We start from the raw sequence: 19,310 nt of genomic DNA, 5'->3' as shown, positions 1-19,310 counted from the left end.
AAAGAGTATATGAAGCGAGTAGCTGATCTCTGAAATTCCATTGCCAGCACTAGAAGAAAAAAACACACTGGCATGTTTACAAAAGATGCCAAAGCATATGTTTGATTTTTATTTTGATTATTTCTGTCAAGCTTATTTTTTAATGTAAGTTGCTGACACTGCTATTACCTAGAATCTTAAAAAGTAACATTTCTATCAGTACGATTTTTTAAACAAAATGTACTAATTATAATTATGTATACGTGTCTATGTACATATCTACCTTTGCACCTGTAGAAATGATCATGTTTGTATCACATGATCACTCCGTTTTGCACAATTTATGATTTGCAAATGATCTTTCCACACATCTGTTGCATATACAGTCAGGTTATATGAATACTTACTGTTAACCTCAAAAAATTTTAAAAATTAATGGAAACACCCAGAAAGCAATCATCTGGAGGATATAAAGCTCCCCAGAGGTCTCCAGGTTTCTGGACAGTAACCTCCTGGGTGCGCCGGGCACGTCCCGGCCGAGTAGGGGGCACAGCCGCTTCTTGAGGCCCCTTCGCATCCCACCCGCGCGCCGCTCGTGCTCCCGGGGAACGGGCGATGCCGCCTCCCCGGGCCCGCGGGGGGCTGCGGCCCGCACCGGCCCCGGCCGGGGCACTGGGTGCTGGCGGGGAGCGCCGGGCAGGGCCGGCCCGGGGAGGGCATCACAGCCTCCCCCCGCCGCGAGAGGGGCCGGCACGGCACCGGCAATGGCACCGGCAATGGCAACGGCGCGTTGCTCCGGCAACGGCTCCCGGCGGCGAGGAGCGGCGGGCGCAGGTGGGGGAGGCGCGGGAGGAGTGCTGAGCGGCGCTGCCCCACTGGAGCGGCGCTGAGGGGACAGTGCTGCACAGGACAGGTGCTGAGGAGACAGTGCCCCACTGGAGCGGCGCTGAGGGGACAGTGCTGCACAGGACAGGTGCTGAGGAGACAGTACCCCACTGGAGCGGCGCTGAGGGGACAGTGCTGCACAGGACTGGTGCTGAGCGGCGCTGCCCCACTGGAGCGGCGCTGAGGGGACAGTGCTGCACAGGACAGGTGCTGAGGGGACAGTGCCCCACTGGAGCGGCGCTGAGGGGACAGTGCTGCACAGGACAGGTGCTGAGGGGAACAGTGCCCCACTGGAGCGGCGCTGAGGGGACAGTGCTGCGCAGGACAGGTGCTGAGGGAACAGTGCCCCGCAGGACCGGTGCTGGGGGAGCGGCTCGCGGGACACCCAGGCAGCGGGCGCGGGGGCTTTGGTGAGGTGGGAGCCTGAGTGGGCCTGGGGTGAGGACCTGTGCCCCTGAGCCTCCCCTTCTGTGCTGGGGAGCGTGGAAGTGGGAAATAGCAGTTGCGAGCTTTACTTTGTCCTTCGAGTGTATTCAGTTTTCTGCTGTGGAAGGATTTGCTTTCTGCACACCTTGTTTGTGAATTCAGTGCTGAGCCATTGCAAATTGTGAATTCTTGTGGAAGATTTCAGGTGCATTAACTGTGTTACATCTCTGCTGTGACTGGGATCTACTTGGTCCAGTCCAGCAGTCCCACTGTAGTGGGAACACCCTGGCATGCCAGTAATGTTTCAGTTACTGATTCGTGGAACTCCAAGATATGTTGACATACATTGTCTTGTTATACAGCATTAAATCAAAATGTCATCATCATCACGAGCATCCTTGTCTTTACCTGTACATGACTGTTCTGCTCCTTCTTTGGACTTTGATCTTCAGGAAAAGTTTATTCTTCACACTGTTGAGGCAAGTTCATTCTGTTCCTGTTAGGCTTGATTTTTTTAACTGCATTTGTTTTGTTAACAAGGTAAAAATATACTTCCTAGTTATAGATCTGAAGTAGGTAATATTTCAAAAACTGGCTAAGTGATAGTGCTGGACATGGCAACAGTATACTGAAACTATGGCAATATTCTTTGTTCTTTTCTGCTTATATCAATTGGTTATGGTAAATGAAGCATGATGTTTAATCTTCCAATGTGCTGTTTTCACTGGAAGTAATTAAATTCAAGAGCTTGGTTTTGGTTGTATATCCAGGAAAAAGCTACAGAGAGTTGCACTGTGTTACACAAGCTGAGGTCTGCCAGGAAATCTAATCCTGTAATAAAACAACACACACATACACATATATAAAATAAAAAACCTTTGGTGTTTGATTGTACTTATTTGCTGTCAGACACAATTGGAAAGAGAGCAGTCTGCATTCTGATTCTGCGAGGAAGTGATTGTTTAAGATGGGAACTTCCCGAATTTGTTACTCATTTTCTCAATTATATGAAGGACAATATGGATATAAGAGCTGAAACTCTCAGTCTGACAAGTTTTTTTGATGGACATGCACCTGGCACAGGCTGAGCACAGGAGAAATGGGTCCTGGTGGGTGGAGAAGGCAACACAATTCACTTCTGAAAAAATAATGAGCAATCAGTGGAGTACTGAGTGGAGTAAATGGTAACTTTGTGCTTGGTGAAGGCATCAGTCATTCTGGAGTGCTAGGGTGGAGGCAGGAGAGAGGTGTTTGGAGAAGGAGTGATGACAGGTTGCTGGTACCTGATAAGGAAGTGGGAGGAATGGGATTCATTTAGGTTTTAGGTCTGATATGGCTCTGGACTTACCATGGCATGGGCAGCATCATTTTCTTGAGCAGCCAGGCCTGGTGAGAAGCTTTTCCAGTTTGGGAAAAGAGGAAAGCCATTGCTGCCTCCAAATTGGAAGAAGTCTGTTGTGAAAAACAGCAACATGAGAATCTGAGCAGGTCTTGGCCTTCACCTTTGCTGGAGGTAGTCTGCCTTTGCCTTGTGAATTAGCTGTGTTCTGTGAGCAAATTGTTTGAGTACATCCTGTGATATGGCAGGCTTTTATCCTTGCTGAAAGTCCTAAATGATTCTTTGATCTTTAAACTTTCTCTTAAAGGATTCTCTGGAGGAGCTGTCTTGTTTTATGTTGATATAATTGAATTAGCAATATCAGTGACCTAACTGTGAGTGAAACTAAATGTTACATAATTATGAATGCTATTTCATAATTATTCATAATTATGAATGCTATTTCAGGGAAAAATATGTGTGCCACCTGGAGAAACAGGAAAACTGTGTTCACTGATTCAGCCAGATAAAAAGGATTGTCACAGAACTGCAAAAGCCATCCAAGATGGGAAGTATTTCACTGATCTGAGCAAAGAATCTGACAGTCTAGAACACCAAGTAAGAAAACATGTAAGGCATAAACACAGAATCAATGGAAATGTATGTTTCTTACGCTAGTCTGAAAGAAACATGTTGTCATATAATCCATATAATCTTCTTCATAAGACACATTGTGGGAAGATTTTTTTTGTTATGTCCCGTGCACTAAGAAAGTTACTAAAAATTTGGAAGGAGTTTGTTGAACTATGTTTGTTAAAACAGGAGGTGGACCTGGGTGAATTCCTGTATAAGAATAGGCATGTAGAACTCACATGTGGAACTCAGACAGAAACCTGATGGAGTGGAGAGTATAGATTGCTCTTAAAATTAAATGTAATTTGTCATTACTGACCTTCTTAACTCTCTTTCAGAAGCTAACAAAATGGGTGTTTATTCCAAAGTTTATTTTTTAATTTTGAAGTTAATTTTTCAGGTTTTCATAGACATTGCTAGTTGTCTTACAAGCATGAGGCTTTCTGTTGGTCATTAAGCAAAAAGAAAGTTCATAAAGAACAAACTGTGGGGAAGACTGTTTCCTGAGAATGGAAAGAGAGTATGATAAATTTAGGTTTCCGGTCACTTCTCAGTCCTGGGAAGCCTTCTAAGTATTTTTGCTGATAAATCAATGTCAGGTTACAAAACACCATTCCTGTTTATATATAATTTTTTGTGATGACAGCAAATCTGATTCAGTATAGTCAGGAAAGATTAGGACTTGTACTGAATACAATATTTATAAGTTTGCTGTGCATGCAGATGTGGAAGCCTGGATGCAGAATTGAGGTCCATGGATTGACTTTACAGATGGGCATGGGATCAAGATTACAGAACATTATGAGGAATGTTCATACATGCAGGCCAGGATAAGATGAAGGAGTTCTAGTCAAATTTTGATACCAAAGTTTCCAACTTGAGTTTGTGGGTTTATCTTCTCATTAGTGAATCTAAAATGTTTTGGATTTACAGTCTGAAAGCCACACAAGTCTGCTTTTTTAAAATAGGAAGTTGTGCATGCACACATACAGTAGGATATTTTAAAACAAATATTTAGTTTACAATATCATGGGCACATAAATTCTACAAAGAGTTAATTCAAATTGATTTTTGTGATCTTCCACCTTATGCTTTCCAGCTCAGTCTTCAAATTCTCCTAACTGAGGCTCCTAAAATGCTTTAGCACTTAATATTAGTCTTTGAAATATTGTGAATTTTACAAATACTTTTACCCTTTAACCACATGCTTAAATAATACTTACCTATGGTATTTAGAGCCCTTCTAGATAAAATAAAGAAATAAATAGATGTATGGAATGACTCTGGTTTGTTTCTTCAGCTATAAAGTTCCATGCACAAAATAAATTGAATCTTTTGGTTTTAACCACCAAGTAGCTTGTGAGTATGTGAGCTTTTCTAGTTATATGTACCAGGTTTAAAAATATAGCAAACTATATGTAACCAATTAAAAACCATTGAAAAATACAAAATCAGTTATAATCAGAAGAAATGTTTAATGTTTCTTGTGTTGCAGTTAAACAGTAAAAATATTGACGCTTGGATGCAGGAGCTAAGTGAAAGTGAAATTCAGAATACTGTAAGTAAATTAAAATTTGATTCTCTCTGTTCTATGCTGAATATCTGAAATTGGCTACCTTGTAGAGTCATACAATTTCCAGTAGGAGTGGCAAAGTGGTAGTATTTGTGATTTACCATCACAAAATGGAATCTTACTTTTACATCTGAAATGTTCATCACTGTGCATTTCTGATGCTTTGTTGTGTACAGACATTAAAATAATTTCTTTATTGGTTTTTTCCCATTAAGAATCTCAGGAAAAAAATACTTGAAAGGGAGAAACAGATTAAAGAACTTTCATCCATGCTCCAGTGTGAAAAAGTGAGTGACCAATTCCATTAGAATGAATATTTTTTTCCAACATACTACATTCCCAAATTAAAAAAAATAAATTTTGAGTAAAACAATTATTTCAAAGACCTATGAAAAATGTAAAATCCTGAAAGGTGTTTCCTACAGATTTATCTTCAAACCATCAAAACTGTATTCAAACCAACTAAGGATACAGTTATTCTTAACACTAATATCCTAAGGTGGCTTTTGACTACTCATTTACTGATTTGCAATATTCTGGGGAAAAAGTATTTATAAGCAATAATATAACAGATACTGTTCACAGCTGGTTTCCTTGGCTCTGTTAGGAAAGGTGGTACAGATGACAGAGCTAATTCATCAAAGGCTGACAAGTCTGGTGAGAGCTCATTCGTTCTTTGCACCAAAAAGAAGGGACTCAGTGCAAAAACCAACACTGAAAGGGAAGAATTGTCCTGTATAAGAGGGTACTGTAAAAGTTTGGAAGTTATTTTACTGGTAGTTTGGCAATCTGTGTTACAGATTGAATACCTCCAGGGCACTTAGTGTGCATGCCATGCAGCATGGTTCAGTGTTAGTGAGGGACAGCATAGGCTCAGTTAAACCTTTCAGGGGACAGCAGTATACTTTGATATTTGTAACTTCTTGCAGGTTTTTAAGTGCCATGGTTCTTCTTTAAGAGTTTTATTTTTTTTGCTTAACCAAATGAACATATCACTTGGCTGCTGGATATTAACCTCTGTTGACCAGCTGATCATAACAGAGGAGCCTTTGGGGGCTCTTGTCATGTCTTTGCCTTTATCTTGAAGTGAAGGAGCAAGTTTTCATGGAAACATCTTTTTGCCTGCTAGAAATGCTGAACAGAAAAGCCTATAAAAATTCTGGAGACCCCAGTGCCAGCACACCTCAGTGTTGGTGCAATCTATGTGGCATACCATGCCCTGACTGGAGACTACCTAATGTTGGACAATTTAGGGTGCCTAGCATCTGAAAGGATAAATAATTTTCTATGCTATTCCCTTTGTCCTTCTTACATTAATTTCAATAAATGGCATTTTCATCAACACTTGACTGAATCTGGCTTTCTTATTGGTGTCTATAATGAACACTTCCACTGGTACATTCTTTTAGTCTCTTGCAGTCTATACTAATAACATGATACTTATCTACCTTATTACTTCTTACTTAGAATGAGACAAAGGAATTAAGTTGAAAGAAATTTCATAGAATCATCTGACCTGAGTGCTGGTGACTGAAGTTTCCTCTTCTCTTGTGATTTACATATCCCCCAAAATTGGAGTTTGAATTAAATGTATCAATAGTTCTAATAGGAGATGAAGGTCTTTGGAATTTAATGAAGGTCAGTTCAGGTCTAGTTAGTCAGAGCACAGCTGATCAGTGTGGCTCAGGTTAGTCATCCTGCTAGCTGGAATCCTTTCCTTAGCCTAGATGTCTGAGTCCATGCTTCCAGGCCTTATTCCTGCTACTTAAACTCAGATTAAATATTATATGTAAAATTATACGTAAATTGTTTCAAGTTTGTGATTTCTGTTTAACATTAATACAGTTAGTAGCAAGTAACTGCTTGTGAATATACTTGTAGAGCATGTTTTAACTTCTCCAGATTTTGAGGACATTCAAATGTCAGTTAGAAACTGTTGCATAGTAGAAAAAATACAGAGAGCATCATACAGTGTTATACAATAAATTTGTATTTATCTTTCTTAGACCAAGGTACAGAAACAGGACCACCTGTCAAAATCAGTAAAGGAAGTACAAGCTCACCTGCAGCGTCAGATTAAAAGAAAAGAAGCAGAAAATTATGGATTAAGAGTGAAAATGCAGGTCAAAATATTTTTACTTGTGTTTCAGTTTATTGGGGAAAAAAAAACCCAAAGCCTTGCTGTGACCTGTTTTGAAATCAAATTATTGATAGAAGAAAAATCCCAAACAATTAAAATCATAAGCATTTATGTTTTGCAAGATCTGCCTGACCACACTATTTGAATTGCTAGATTGTTTGTTGTTGTTTTTTTTTTCTTTTCTCAACTTATGCACACTTGTTCAGTTCTGGTGGAGCAAAGTGAAACATGCATAGATGGGTTTGCATTCACTTAACTACACTGTCTAGAAGAAAGTTTCCATATGGTCAAGAGATAAGCAAGTCCCTATGGTGACTTCCTGTTCTAAGAGAACAGTGACAGCCACACCCTGTTTCTTCTTATTGTCTGTGAAGGATCGATAATACTGACTCTTAATACTGACTGAAAGTAAAATACTGATGACTAATGCCTAATCTCACTTTGTTTAAGGTAGGTTAAATTATTTCCATTTTCTGTTCTAAAAAGCACAAGTTAAATGTGAGCATTTGAATCAGTTACTGGCTTTAGAAAAGGGCAAGGAGGAGGTCATGAAAGGCTGGAGCTGTATGTGGCCTCAGAATACAGTATATGAAACTTGTCAAGAACATAAGCATGAATGAGAAAACATTGGCTAAAACCAGTGTATTTCTAATTTCCAAACTCTTTTACTACCATACATCCCTTGCTAATTGAATCGTTTGAGATTGTTACCCAACCTGTATCAAGGCAATTTCAAATCACATGTCTATGTCTGCATAAATGTCTCACGTTTTCTTTGGAATAAAAATTGCTTTCTTGTTCTACCTAGTACAATTATAGAATTCCAACAACATTTTCATTAGATCAAATAACTTGATATGCAGCTGTATTGCCATTCAATCTCTATTTAAAAGTTTTGATCACTTTCAGAAATTGCTGAAGTCGTTTGCTAGCTTAAATCCTGGAGTTGATTTTGTTAATAACTAGACAAAAGCTTGCGAAAGCTTAGCATTGCCCCTGTGAAATTAGTTCTCAATTCGAATTTACCTCAGCCACTGGCTAATGCCCAGAGCACTTATTCTTAGCGTGATTCTGACCTCCGGTGGTTATAATGGGGGATAGCAGCTGTTTACTTACACTGACAGCTGAAATCCATACACAGACTGAAATTTTGTTTGCTGCATTTATCCACCACCTCAAGTCACATCTTTGTTTATTAGGTGCCCTATAAGCATTTATATAGGAAAACCACTTTTTATATATTTGGGTCTTTTTGTAATTTCCTTTTTTTTGAAGTAGTACTTCTGCTTTTCAGTGAATCCTAGTACCTGAGACCATCTTTCACTTGGAAAACCACATACATTTTGCTTTGATTCTGTAAAAGTTTTGGGGCCATTAGCAGGAACTTTACTGAGAGGTATCCATAATATGCATATTTTATAGCAACTGTCAATGAGTACCTTGAATAAGGCTGGCACATTCACAGATTCAGTAGTTAACTAGTAGTACATAATGTAGTGTCAGACCTAGGCTAAAAGGAAGGAAACAAATGCATTAATCATTCCTACAATTCGGATATTTTTCACTGAACTAAGAAAGTTGACGCTGCTGGCTTACCTATATTGCTGGAGTTTGGTGGAAGAATAGTAAGAGATATAAACAGGACTCACACTTGTCTTTCTGAAACTAATTGTCTATTGGTAGCTTGGTCATTTTTGATAAGTGGATCTGAGATTCTCCTTGAAACAGTGTGGTATTGCTCTTAATGAATATCATCATGTAGTGTTGATACCATGCCTTGTAGGTGGAAATTCTGCATCCATTTGCAAGAGCACACAGACATGGTTAGATTGCTGTCTTTCCCCCTGCTCCTGTCTGCTCCTGCACCTTCTCAGCCTCCTCTTTTCATCTTTGTAATGACTTTCTCTCTGTGTTTTTCTTGTCGACTGTTGTACTTTGCTAGCTCCTTGTATCAACTACAAGATTTGAGATCCCAAGATTATATGGAAACAGATGTTATAAATGTAACAGCTCTTTCTAATTATTTTATAGTACAAAATTATCTGTAAGCCTTGGAATTTGAAGAATTGATTTTAATTATGCTGCAGACTCTACAAAATAAAATAGCCGAGTGGAAACATCAAATTGGTGAATACAAGTGCCAGAAGTTAGCCTTAAAGGAAACAAGTGAGCAAAAGAAGATAGCTCTGGAAAAAGCAATAAGGTCCCAGAAACAAAGAGCTCAACACTTAGAAGAAGCTGTGAAAGATGTAACCTCAAAAATAAAAGAACATGTGAGTGACTATGCTATGAGCAATGTTATGTTGTATGGTTTGAAATTAAACAAATGAAAGACTTTCACCTGTGGAAAATAGAAAAATTTGTTTCATTATGCTGTGCCTTTATGTCTTTTGTTTTGCTGCTCATTTCTTAAGGAAAAGGTTGCTATAGTTGTCCTGAAAGCTATTACTATTAACTGCTTTTGTTTTGTTAAAATTTAGTGGTTGTCTTAAGAGGTTGAACATTTTTAAGCTGTAGGAAATAAGAGGAGTGTCATCAGCTTTTTGTTAGACCTTTCCTGGTCTTCCTGTTAGTCCTCTGTGGATAAGCACCGACTAACTCAGACATACAGTGTACTAACTGAGAATCCATGCTGAGGTTTGAAGTGTTAGTTTTCTTTATTTATTAATATGTGATGTCTCCTGTGGTTATTTAGCTTTTAGTTTCTAAGTTGCTTGCTCTGAGCCTTTTCAAAATCCAAACATAAAACTTCCTTAATCCAAGTTGTTCCTTGGAATCTTGCTTTGCTATCAGTAGTTTGTAATTGTTCAAAAAAGCCAGCTGCATCAGAACTGTGCTTATTGCCCTCTTTGGATTTCCTAAGATGAATATGTTTTCATACTCTTAGATGTGTTGCAATAATTTTGGATATGTCAGTATTAAAGATATATTTTTCCACTTAGTGTACCAGGAGATGATTAATAATGGTTTTTGTATTCTTGGATCTTTGTGAGAAGACAGTAGTGAATCTTTAACTAAAATTAGCAGTACAGAGGGACAGCAACTACCTCTTAAACTTCTGATGTTTTGTAGTTACACTTGTTTCCTTCCTCATTGAAATCCTGGTGTACTTTCAAGATAGCCTGTATTGGTTAATTATCTATATTCATTTAAGGGATTTTACCTAATGCTTAATTTCTTACCCAGCTAGTGTTTTTCATTCTTATAATATTTTAGCACAATTTTATTCATTTATTAATTGATGTAATTTATATGTAGTAGAGATGTATTGAAGACTTTTTTTTTTAAGAAAAGATTGTCATCTTACATTTTGAAATGTTGTATTCTACAGTTGATATACACTACCAGTGTTTAACTATGTCTCTGCCTTGAAAGTAAGTCTATACATAGATTTGATTTTTTAAAAATGTGGGGAATTTTGTTGATTTTATTTTGAGATGAGAGAAAATGTATATTGATTTGTACAAGGGAGATCCAATAAAACCATCTTATTTTAAATATCTCTATTATCTAAAATTTATAGAATTACATTGCATTCTTCAGTGGCATTCTTTTGTTACATAATTTATAATTTCTGCATTCTCTAGGAAGTCAAACTGGATGAGATACTGTCAGCTTCTGATGTCTGGAAAAACCAGCATGATAGAATAGTTGAAGAAAAGACAATGTTAGAAGTTCAAATAGAAGATCTTGAGAAGTAAGTTGGACTGTTGGTCTTTTTTGTTTATTTATTTCTGTGGTCACAGGGTGTTGATATTTAGTAGTGCAATACTCATTGTTGACAATGTAAATGAGTTTATTAATATTTTAAAATTCTGAGCAGAATTTGGAAGTTGGAAATAAGAGAAAATTTAAGATTTTTAGCCTCCTCTCTGTTGCATTTCACTTCTTTTGAAGGTTTATTCCCCTTTACCAGTAAGGAACATATTCCTTTTCCTGCATACTTCTGATCAGCCTGAACTTGCTGGCAGCTCCTATGTGGCCTCCACATAACCACTTATTTAATAACTGATTCAACAGCTCGTGTTAACCCTTGTGTTTACAGAATAGAAAAAGGTTCTTTGTCTCGTAGGTCCTACTTCAGACTAGTGATGGCCAAATTATTTCAGTTCCACTAATGTCTCACCTCAGTAGAGGATAGAGAAGGGTTCCTCTCAGAAGCCATTTGAACAATTCACTCATGTAAGGAAAAGCAGAACAAAATTATACAACCTTATTCAAACTACACAGTCAAATCTTAATGTACATGAAGGATATGTTATTTTTTGAGCAGACAATGACAAATATCCTTTTACCATTTCTGTTGGTAGAAATATAGACTATAATTTAAACCAGCAAAAGAAACTGTTAGGCGCCTTTATTCTAGGTCTGAGATAATGTTTATTTCACAGAGATCTTGATTAATGCTCAAGTATTTAACAGCTCACATTAAAATGGCTTGAGTATTTTGGTTTTGTCCCAGAAAATCTGGCATTTCTGAAAATACTTGCAGCAGATTTTGAAATTTAACCACAGGGCAGGTAGATGACATCAGTCCAGAAATCTCTAACACACTGTTGGTCCAGTGTATATAGGAAGGCATCTAAGAAACAACAGATACTCATTCTGCTTCCAGCTGGTTTTTGCTGTTTTCATTTCAGCTGAAAATACAAGTCTTTGCTTGAAATGTGCCATTCTAACAGGACTTGTTCTACTAAGCAATGTGTGGCTGACTAAACAGCAAAACAGATTTTGTGAACTATATTAAACAAAAAAAAAGGCAAAAAATGAGGCCTTAGCATTTTTTGCTGTTTTAATAATAGAAAGTAACATTCCTAAAGTAGCTAAGGAGTGTTCTTTGTAGGACATTATGTGATATACCCTATAAATTCAATATAATTCTATTTTGAACGGTGTGCATATGCATAGTTCTCTTAGAAGTATCATTTGGTGTTCTATAATTGAGCTCAGACACCTTTCTTGGAGTGGAAACTCTCCTCTTTCAGAGAGTTTATTTCAGAATATAAGTACATAATCCTTTCTTTGGATGTGTAAATGCATTCACCCTTTTATATATACATGTATATACACTACGAAGGGGAATGTGTTAAGGTTCAATTTAATTTTCATAGTGAGAGTTTTCAAAGCATTGTGTGTTATAGAGAACTTGCCTGTCTAACAAGTCAGATCCAAGGCCTGATGGAAGACATGGAAAGAAGGGAGAAATGGAGAAGAAACTCAGAAGAGGAAATTCTTGGAAAGCTAAATTCTGTTAACTCTGAAAATGAAAAGATTTACCTTGAAAACAAAAAATTAAAGGTGAGATTATAAATCATTGTTGAATGGCTCTACATTTCTCACACATTAATGAAGCAACCGTATTCATTCTCTTTGGACTGTCTGTCTAGAGACCCCAAACCTGCAGAATAAGGTTTGCCATCCATTTTTGATAGTAAGAACAAATGAGATACTGAAAATTTTCCATTGGAAATTTATGGCAAAGCTAGGAACAGGGTTGTCTGATGATATATCTGCTTAATCAGGATATTGTTTATTTTACTGTCAATAACTGCACAATTTCTTAAGTAGAAACTCTTCTTTTATGTTTGTTAAACTTTCTTTCAAATGAAAGAACTGAGTTTAATTATTAATTTCAATTTTGAAAGAGTTTGCGGGGGTTTTTTATCATCCGATAGAAGTGTTCTGATGAGCTGACAAATGAACTATAGACTATAATTTTTGTTTGACAAGAAAAATATTTATATCACCCTTCCTAGTGCCAGCAAATCACTAGCTGGCAATATCATATTGTAGAATGTGTTATTTTAGTAACACTCTTAACATTTTTATATTTTCTATTTTTGATCAAGGCTTCCTTTGCTACATTGGAGAAAAGTGCAGTGTCTGTTGAATATGAGTTGCTTCATCTGCAAGAAAAAGCACAGCTGCAGGAAAACCTTGTAGAACAGCATAAAAATGAGGTGACTTACCATGTTTGAAATCTTCAAGTATGGTTTTTTTTCATTTATAAGCCACTCTGAAGAAATTATAAAGGTTTTGTTTGTAATAAATCCATTTTGTTGTCATGGGCATTGTAATATTTTTGTAATATTGAGTATGAAAGAAGAAATTGCTATTACAGACCATATGGAAGAATATTCTCCACACAGTTGCAAGTACACATTGTCTGTACTGAATTGTGTGAAGCCCACTTGAAGCTCATTGAAGCCAACAAGACAAGATTGCTTTGACAAGATTTGCTTGCTAAAAAGCAGGTTAGTGACCCAGTAAACTAGATGTTTAAAAAGTTTGAATCTGATGTCTTCAGTGGATATACTGATGATATTTTACCTCTACTTGGCTATATTTTATCTTCATGTTCCTAACAGCATATCAGTATTCAAGTAAGCTCTAGAAATCCAAGTTCATTCAAGAAATATATATTACGGTTATGAGTATAGGGTTACATGAGTTGTTTTATTTGCAGTGGGTAAATCCACATAGAAATACCAGTGAAACAAATAAACCAAACTTATAATGGGCTTTTTATCAATTCATTTTTTTGTATTTGGCTTTATTCACACAGAAGTTTTAGAACATTGATTCAAATATGTGTCTATGCTATAGTATAGACACAAGTTCACTGACATTATTCACTTACTGATTTTTTTTTAATCACTGACAAGAGAAAAGAGAGACATGATACAAAATCTAGAGTAGAGCCAGACAGCCTTGTCTTTGGAATGCATCATCATAATTAAAGTTGCTGCCAGCTTCAAGATGGTAGATGTAGTTCCAGGTAACAGCCAGTCTTAAGCAGTGAGTGGAGTGAATTGTCTAGCTCAGGGCTGTAGTGACTCCAGATGGGAAGTGTCACTGACAGTTGTTTTGTGGGGACAGAGGTGTGAGTCACACTGGCTGCTTCTACAGCTGTAGCTCATTCTCCATTGTTGATAACACGCTGCTGATATGACAGTGCTCTTTACCTGGTAACCATTTTGTTCTTGCTGTGACAAGTGGGATAATGAAAATAAATAACTTCAAATAATGACAAATTTTGAGATACTATTTAGAAGTCAGAGGTTTTCCTTTATGCTTCAAACTAATGATTCTACCTTTTCTATATTTAAATGAAGGACCTTGCAAATGTATGTGAAAAATGTATGTTGTCCTAGGTACAAAAAAGACAAATTGCTGTGGAAGAATTGAAATCCAGATATGAAACAGTCTTAAATGAAAACAAAAAAATAACAGAAAACAGATGCTTAGAAGCAGATAAGGTAAGTTTTGCAGTAATAAAGAATGTTTCCAAATAATTCTGTAGAACACAGGTCTTTTCTACATTTTTATGATCTTGTTAGAAGTCACAAAGTACTGTCTCTTGCTTTTAAATTGCTGAGTTTTACTGACTGTTATCTAAAGCTGGTGCTTTTTGTATACTACACAATGGCAAACAATGGAGCAATGATTTCTAGTGCAATTACTAAGTAGTTTGGCTACTGTTTTAGAAATCCAGAATTCCTTTATCACTTTCAAAAGTGTGATTTTATTGTTGATGATTTTGAAACTATCTTTTTGACAGAACAGTTGTGAAAGTTGTACATGGAAGCAAACCTATTGTAAGTTCTTTTCTTTTGAACTAACAGTTAAGATTGACTCCATACAGAGATGAGTTACAAATTTTTCAGCAGATGGAGCTGAACACTGGAAGACAGCACATTCTTAAGTATCAGAAAATAACTTGTGCCTTTGTCAGTATTTTATAAAATAGGTGACATGTAACTTGTATAGAATTTTAGCTTTATTACCTACATGAAAATCCATTACGTATTACAATTAATTTATGGTTTTAAATTTACATTTTTCTCCTGTGATGCTACTATGCAGGTGAGGCACAAAATGAAGGCTGAGTTAAAGGAGTTCGAACATGTTTGTGACTTGCTGAAAGCAGCTGAGGAAAACCAGCAAAAACTTCTGGCCTGGGAAAGGATCTGTGCACAGAAATGCAAAACCCTCAGGGAGCTGGAGCTTCAGGTGGTTAAAACATGCTGATTTCTAAAGATAAATGAGAAAATTATGTGGTAAAAATGTCACTGGGGCATTTTACTATTGGTGTGTGTGGCAGTGGTGAGGTTTCCTTTGTTATTTTATTCATAAATCAAAATTTCTGTGGAAATCTTCATAAATCATAAAGCAATTTCCGTGGAAATCAGATAATGCAAGTAAAACTGTTGCCAACTGTATTTATGTGAATTCATTATGTGGTAAGGCTTGTAACTTTTATAATGAATGTATTTTTGATCTTTTTGAATACTTATGTCCTGAGATGTGTTGCAGAATTCTTCCCTGGAAATAAATGCAAGTCTAGATATTTTTTGTATCTAGTAGAACAATTTAATTCTACATCAGTTTTGTTTTTAATGGCAAATTTATAAGCCATACAATATTTAATCAGATAAATTATATTCTTGATGATGTATAACATTTTAAAAATTTTTAGTTGAGTAAGTACTTTTAAAATATGCTTTAATAGGATAATTGCAATTTTTAGCTGTATTTAACTCTAATGCTTGTATTTTCTCTAAAGCCTGAAAATTAATTTTCCTGGACTTTTTTTTTCTCTGACATCAATTTCTGTGGCAGGGTAGGTTTGGGGTTTTTTGTTATTGTTTTTTGTCTTTATTTTAATGTACTTTTAAGTTAGAAGAGCATAAATAACAAAGATTTTTAAGTTAGTAGGGTGGGAAAGGGGCCTAATCATCCTGCTGTGTCAGTAGGAAAACTACAGCTGAAGTAATGTGAGTCTCTGTGGTCCTATAGACTTTATATAAAACATTGCTCTTGATTTTTGATTCTTCCAGGAATGTTCATAAACTCTTAAATCAAGTACTTAAACAATAATTAATTTTGAGGTGCAAAATTTATACATCATATAAAATGATGAATGTCATTTTAATCTAACTACGTGTTTTACTTGAAAAAGTGCAGATGAACCTCTTAAGTATAGCAAAATAATTGGGAATATAATCACTAGTCTGGTGGAACTGTAGTTAAATTTCAGCATTAAGTCTTGGTGATTGATGTACTTTACCCTCGACTCTATGACCAGAATTTAGGAAAATTCGTTTTGGAGCAATTGCTCCTTCTGCACAAAACCTCTCCTGGGTTCAGCTGGACTGATTTCTGCTACTACCAGTGTGCTGCTACCTGGACAGCTTGTAATTCTGATAAACACAAACAGACAGATGAGCTCAAATTGCTGGATGGGACTGCTTGACGCAGTCCAGAGAATGGTGGTGGTCACCCCTGTAAACGCTGGCACTCACAGGCTGCTGATGTGCCTGTGTATTGCTAACATGCTGTTGATGGGTGGAAGAAGGAGCAATAATCTTATTGCTCTGAGATTTGAAAGAAAACATGTAAAAGTTTAGCACTCTGGATGCTGGGCAGGAGAAGACTGTCTTCTTGCTTTCTTCAGCTTCTGTGGCTGATGTCTCTTATTATGAACTTGTCTTTTTTTATATTCTCTTCTTTCTGAAATTCTTTGCCAGTGCTGCCCTGTTCTCCTGTGATAACTGTGTGTATATGCAGTGTTATTTTTATGCTTCCTGTGACTGTAGTGTGAGGGAGCTTTTTTTGGTGTCCCTAATACACAAGGCTGCATGGGTAGCACATGGAGTTTTTTAGGAATTTGTTACATAGCAGGTTTTCAGCCTAAATTTTCACACTAAATTTTAGTCACCAACTTTAGCTGTATTTTACTAATTTAAGAGAATTATACAAGATACAATAATACAAGATAACGTTTACTTGATTATAGTATAGCGTTTGCCTGAATAAACAGTGTTTATCTGAAATTACAGTTAAATTTTTTGATGGATTTTAATAGACAGGCTTACTTTACTCCAGTAAGATCCTGCATGCAGATCTCTTCAACTCTTCAAATAGAAACAAATTGTCATTTTCACAGGATAACCATAGTGTAACTTCTATGGGCAATCTTTGCTTAGAAGAAGAGATTGGTAACATTCAGAAGAAATATGGAGATCTTCAAAGGTAATTTGAAGAATCTGATCAAAATTCATTCCTATACATTTCTGCTATACATACACTATACATTTCTGCTATAGTGAATTATAATGCACTGATCTGTTTTGTGTAAAGGCAATTAGGACAGGTGGAATATCAGAATGAAGAACTTGCTTACCAGCTCAGGAAAGAAGATGAGACTCTTCAGAGCAGTAAATTGCAGCTTAAAGAGAAAATTGCAGAATATAATGCATTGACCAGACAACTTGAATCTGCTTTGGAAGAAGGGAGAAAAATGGTATTGGTGATTTAATATATCTCTCAATCTTGTTTGCTACTTTCTATTTAAAAACAGCATTAAAAATAAGCTTGATAAAAAAATATGGGACAAGACTATTTTGCACGTAGGAAGAAATACTAAACAGTTACTGTGAATTTCTTCATGTTTTAAATATGGATGGAACAATTCAATTTCTTTGTCAAGTTTGGATACTATGGAAATAAATACCAAGTTTTAATTTACCAACCTTTTATTATAATTTTTTTAATTGATAAATCAAAATTCTTTAACCACCTAATATTAAATCCCACACATATGGCAAAAAGTTTCTATACAAAAGCTTAATCTTACCTTTTGTTTTCTTTGTTATAAAAGCCCACAAGAATGTTGGTGTTGAAATCTCTCTCTTTTCAGAGGAAGAGTTTGCATTCTTTCTATATTAAGCAGAATTTTATCTGTAAAATAATTTGTAGAAATTATGCAAAAAGTAAATCAAATTCAAGAGAAAATGCAGGAATTTAGATTGTATTGAATTATATTAGTTTAATCAGAAAAAATGTATGAAGTTGTAATTTCAGATTAAAAATGTAGAAATAACCATCTGATTTTTTCGCTACTGAGGATCTTTGTTTGGTTTTGAGAAAACTGAAATTTTGGCTTCACTTGAACATAAGGTAAAAAGTGTTCCACTCCCACTGTATTACTTTTTTTTTTCCCCAATTGAAACAGCTTTCAAATTTAGCCAAAATATTTCTCAGGTTTGTTAAATACCTGGGTATGTGAAATAAGTTCAGTATTCAATTAAAGGATAGGAAATAGAGCTATTAATGTTAAGAGAAAAGAAAATAATTTTATTTGGGTTTTAAGAGTAAATATATATGTAATACATATATAATTTATAAATACATTGTGTATATATATATCTATATCCTTTCTCTCTCATTACTTTTATAGGTAGCTGAAGAATGGGAAAAAATGTCATACAGAGAACAAGCCTTTCAGACAAAACTTCTACTTCTTGAAGCTGAAGTGAGAAAGAGGCAAGAAGAAAAAAACCAACTCCTCTGCTTATTTCACCATGTGAGTAAATAATGCTGTTTATGATTCAAGAAATCACTTACCGCATCACCATTTACAAAAACAAGTTCCTTTTACTGAAAACACACTACTAATACAGTTGAGACACACTTTTCAGAGCAGTAAATTAATTCAACTTGACAATATACTTTGTACATTGACATTTCCCACCAACCTAACATTAGTCCAGTCTAACTAAATCACTTGAATAATATTGAGTTTACAACTCTTACTCAGTCAAATTTACACAGCAAGACAAAAAAGAAATTAAGTATGAAGTTGTGATTTCCCTCAGATCAATTGTGTTCAGTAAGCATCTCTACATTAGATTAGATGCATAACAATCCCATAATGATGTAGTGGTAGCTTCTTTTTCTTTCCTGAATTAATGACAGTAATCTGAATTTACAATTTTTATAAATTATTGTAGGCCTTTTTTTTGATTTTAAGTCTATCCAAACATGTTCAGTTTGGTCCTGACAACATAAAGAAAAGCTTCAATCCTTTGAAGCTTTTTTTAACACCTTTGCTTTTGTGGAGCCTCTGAAAACATTTACAGGTAAATAAAGCTATAAAAATTAGGTACTTTGTGTCTTAGATTATTATTTTGATTGATTTATATTTTGTTTCTAAGTTTCTTTGCATTTTTCTTTTTTCATTAGAATGAAAAGCATCATGAAGTACATTTGAAGGAGCTGGAGAACAGCCTACAGAAGTCAGTGATCAAGAACCAGAGCATGCAGAATTATGTGCAGTTTTTGAAAGATGCATATGTAACAATGTTTGGCTGAATTCTTTAATCTATTTTATAGTAGAGAAACTTGTCAGGATTGGGCTCCCAGTCTTGTTGGAGGCAAAGCCATTGAGGCCTTACACTATATTGACAGATTAAATTTTTTGATGTTAATTCTTCCCTAGGAAAACATCTGTTGTGGGCAGGAGAAACAGCTGAGCCATTGCTATGTCCCACTGGCTGGGCACATGTGGGGAA

At 36.1% G+C, this 19,310-nt stretch overlaps 1 protein-coding gene across 1 annotated transcript; it reads left to right on the top strand.

The window, feature by feature from the left end:
- Positions 1-1,664: 1,664 nt before the first annotated feature.
- Positions 1,665-19,110, top strand: ODF2L (outer dense fiber of sperm tails 2 like). The gene is made up of 14 exons (XM_030953649.1): positions 1,665-1,763; positions 4,737-4,799; positions 5,030-5,101; positions 6,821-6,937; positions 9,042-9,227; positions 10,542-10,651; positions 12,117-12,252; positions 12,804-12,914; positions 14,109-14,213; positions 14,821-14,967; positions 16,904-16,989; positions 17,098-17,260; positions 18,197-18,322; positions 18,982-19,110. Exons 1-14 carry the CDS (start codon positions 1,665-1,667, stop codon positions 19,108-19,110), a joined length of 1,650 nt encoding a protein of 549 aa, XP_030809509.1.
- Positions 19,111-19,310: the final 200 nt, after the last annotated feature.

This window comes from Camarhynchus parvulus, chromosome 8 (assembly GCF_901933205.1).
Source record: "Camarhynchus parvulus chromosome 8, STF_HiC, whole genome shotgun sequence".
Classification (NCBI taxonomy): Eukaryota; Metazoa; Chordata; class Aves; order Passeriformes; family Thraupidae; genus Camarhynchus; species Camarhynchus parvulus.
Note: the sequence above shows the minus strand (reverse complement) of the source record. Positions and strands in the feature narration are given on the sequence as shown.

Coding starts and splice junctions, on each gene's coding strand:
- ODF2L (XM_030953649.1), top strand. CDS start 1,665: ATGTCATCATCATCACGAGCATCCTTGTCTTTACCTGTACATGACTGT. Junction 1,764..4,736: donor AAAAGTTTATTCTTCACACT/GTTGAGGCAAGT, acceptor CTTGTGTTGCAG/TTAAACAGTAAAAATATTGA. Junction 12,915..14,108: donor TAGAACAGCATAAAAATGAG/GTGACTTACCAT, acceptor ATGTTGTCCTAG/GTACAAAAAAGACAAATTGC.